The 2,446-nt window shown below is 49.3% G+C and overlaps 1 protein-coding gene across 1 annotated transcript in view; it reads right to left on the reverse strand.

Moving 5' to 3' along the window:
- The window catches only part of rnf19b (ring finger protein 19B), a gene marked incomplete at its 5' end in the record, with an annotated part of 12,482 nt that extends 10,372 nt beyond the window's left edge, over positions 1-2,110 (reverse strand). Inside the window, one exon of the mRNA XM_080859168.1 lies at positions 1,341-2,110. Within this exon, the coding sequence (XP_080715294.1) occupies positions 1,341-2,110 (770 nt within the window). The remainder of the gene's footprint in view (positions 1-1,340) is intronic.
- Between the last annotated feature and the right edge of the window lie 336 nt (positions 2,111-2,446).

Below are 2,446 nucleotides of genomic sequence, written 5' to 3' on the forward strand. Positions count from 1 at the left end.
AATATCTAATAATAAGGGCAGTGCCTTGATGCTACTTGAACTGATCTACAACAGGCATGTTATGTGATGTCTTCTGTGACTCACTCTCCAGTGAGCAATTACTGATTCATTAAAGCTACAAGATTAACAAATAATATAACAAAGATAATTACATCACATAAATAATGAATTTACCTTCACTCGAAGAATTAACTTAAGGGACCTACAATTATTGATCCCAGGAAAACGTATTAGACTTCTCACTCAAGGAAGTAGGAGTCCAACGAAACTGGATAACAACAGCTATTTTAAAAATCTAAATACACACACACATACACACAGACACACTTCCATACTCTCTCTGTCTATCTACACTGTAGTTGTTTAAAAAAATCTAAATGCACATACACATACACACGGACACACTTCCATACTCTCTCTGTCTATATCTCTGTCTCTCTACAGTGTAGTTGTTTGAATGCAAAATATATATGTAATTTTATGCCCAGGGAGAGCATGTTTTCCCCTTAACATTACCAATTATCAAAAACAGTTTCTTTCCACTGTTGTACCTACAGAGAACACCTCCCACACTTACTACCACACTAACACTAGCAAAAAAATCCCCAATTCACTGGGCCAAATGGCTTCACAGCAGTGTGTCTCTGTGTGTGAGAACGTGTGTGAAGGGCAATGGAAGTGACACACACACATTCACAGACACACACACATTCACGGACACAGCGACACACACACACACACACACACACACACACAGACACACACAATCACATTCACAGACACACTGACAGCAGGTCTCAGTATGTAGGTCATCTCCACTGTCCCCACTGATGTGACATTACTGCACAGTCTGCTATCCCTAGCTGCATGCTAACATGCCCCTACACAACACTGAAATGAATACATTAATATATACACCTATAAACAGAATGTAAACATCTATAAACAGAATGTAAACATCCATAAACAGGATGTAAACATACCCACACAAAGCACTGCCTTCAGGACAGAATAGTCATGTCTAAATCTGTCCTTCCTTGCATGGCTCCAAATCAGTGAAGCTAAAACATGCCAATTCTTAAAAAAACCTCCCTTTTAATAGGTCACTACCCCACCATCATGCAAACCTCCCAGAGTCCTTAGCATAGGTATATCTCATGTTAAGTACTTAATGTTAAGTTATGTTATGTTATATCATGTTGAGTACTTATATTATGTTATGTCTTGTTATGTTATGGTAGTGTGGTACGGTGTCCTGTCCTAAGAATCTCAGTGCCCAGACCGACTGTGTTGTTCTGTGCATCTGACAATAAAAGACTTGACTTGACTTGATGTCTTACCCACAGTCCGGGGCGGGGCACCAGCGGCAGTCTGGGTCGGAGGCGAGGCAGCGGCGCAGCAGGAACTCCTCGTACTTCTCCAGCAGCGGTGGGTCGTCCAAGATGGTGGCCACCTGCGGCGGCAGCAGGCGCTCGGCGCACTCGGGGCAGGCCAGGTGCACGCGGCTCTCGCTGATCTCGATGCGCAGGTACTGGCGCAGGCAGCCCAGGCAGGAGCGGTGGCGGCAGCCCTGCAGCTCCGGCAGCTGCTCGGCCGGCTGACGCGTCAGGCACAGCGGGCACTCCAGCAGCTCACCGTCCGAGACAGAGCCAGAGCCAGAGCCAGAGCCTGTTCCGGAACCCGAGCCTAAGCCTTCCTGTGACCCCCCCAGTGACCCGTGACTGGATGACAGGGGCTCAGACATCTCGCCGCTGGGTGGGGGCAGTGGGGCGTCCAATGGCAGAGCAGGAGAGGGAGCGGGAGCGGCAGGGGTGGGAGGCTGGTGTGGCTGCTGCTGCTGCTGGTGGATGGGGGGCAGGGTGGGGGGCATGGTGGGGGGCATGGTGGGGGGCATGGTGGGGGGCATGGTGGGGGGCATGGTGGGGGGCATGGTGGGGGGCATGGTGGGGGCTCCTTTGCCCCCGCGGGTGCTGCTGCGACCTCCTCGCTTGCTCTGAAACAAGCTGTGGAAGGAGATGCGCCGCGGCTTCTTTCCCGGCGTTCGGCATTTGGGGTTGGCGAGTCCGCTTACAGAGGAGTGCGGAGATTCGGCATCTTTCTCTGAGCCCATGTTCCCACAGAGACTGTCTGTCCCCACTATCCCACAGAGGTATGTGGGTGAATGTCCCTGCTTTGATGAGGACAAATGGATGTTGCTCTGGGCCTGGCCTCCAACACACACAGTAATTCTCTCCCTACGAAACGTCCTTCACGTACTAATACTGTCTGATTCACACTGTGCGACCAAAAAAGGAAGATGTCTACGCAGTGTATTTAAACAGTCACAACAAATAACTTCTGACCAGGGGGAAAAGCCTAGCCAGGAATGTGGTCAGACTCTCAGTTAAAAAACGAAAGAGAACAACGTTTCTATCTCTTTTGTGCCCTCCTTAATTTTCACATCTAG

Source organism: Sprattus sprattus, assembly GCF_963457725.1.
Source record: "Sprattus sprattus genome assembly, chromosome: 20".
In the NCBI taxonomy this organism is placed as follows: Eukaryota; Metazoa; Chordata; class Actinopteri; order Clupeiformes; family Clupeidae; genus Sprattus; species Sprattus sprattus.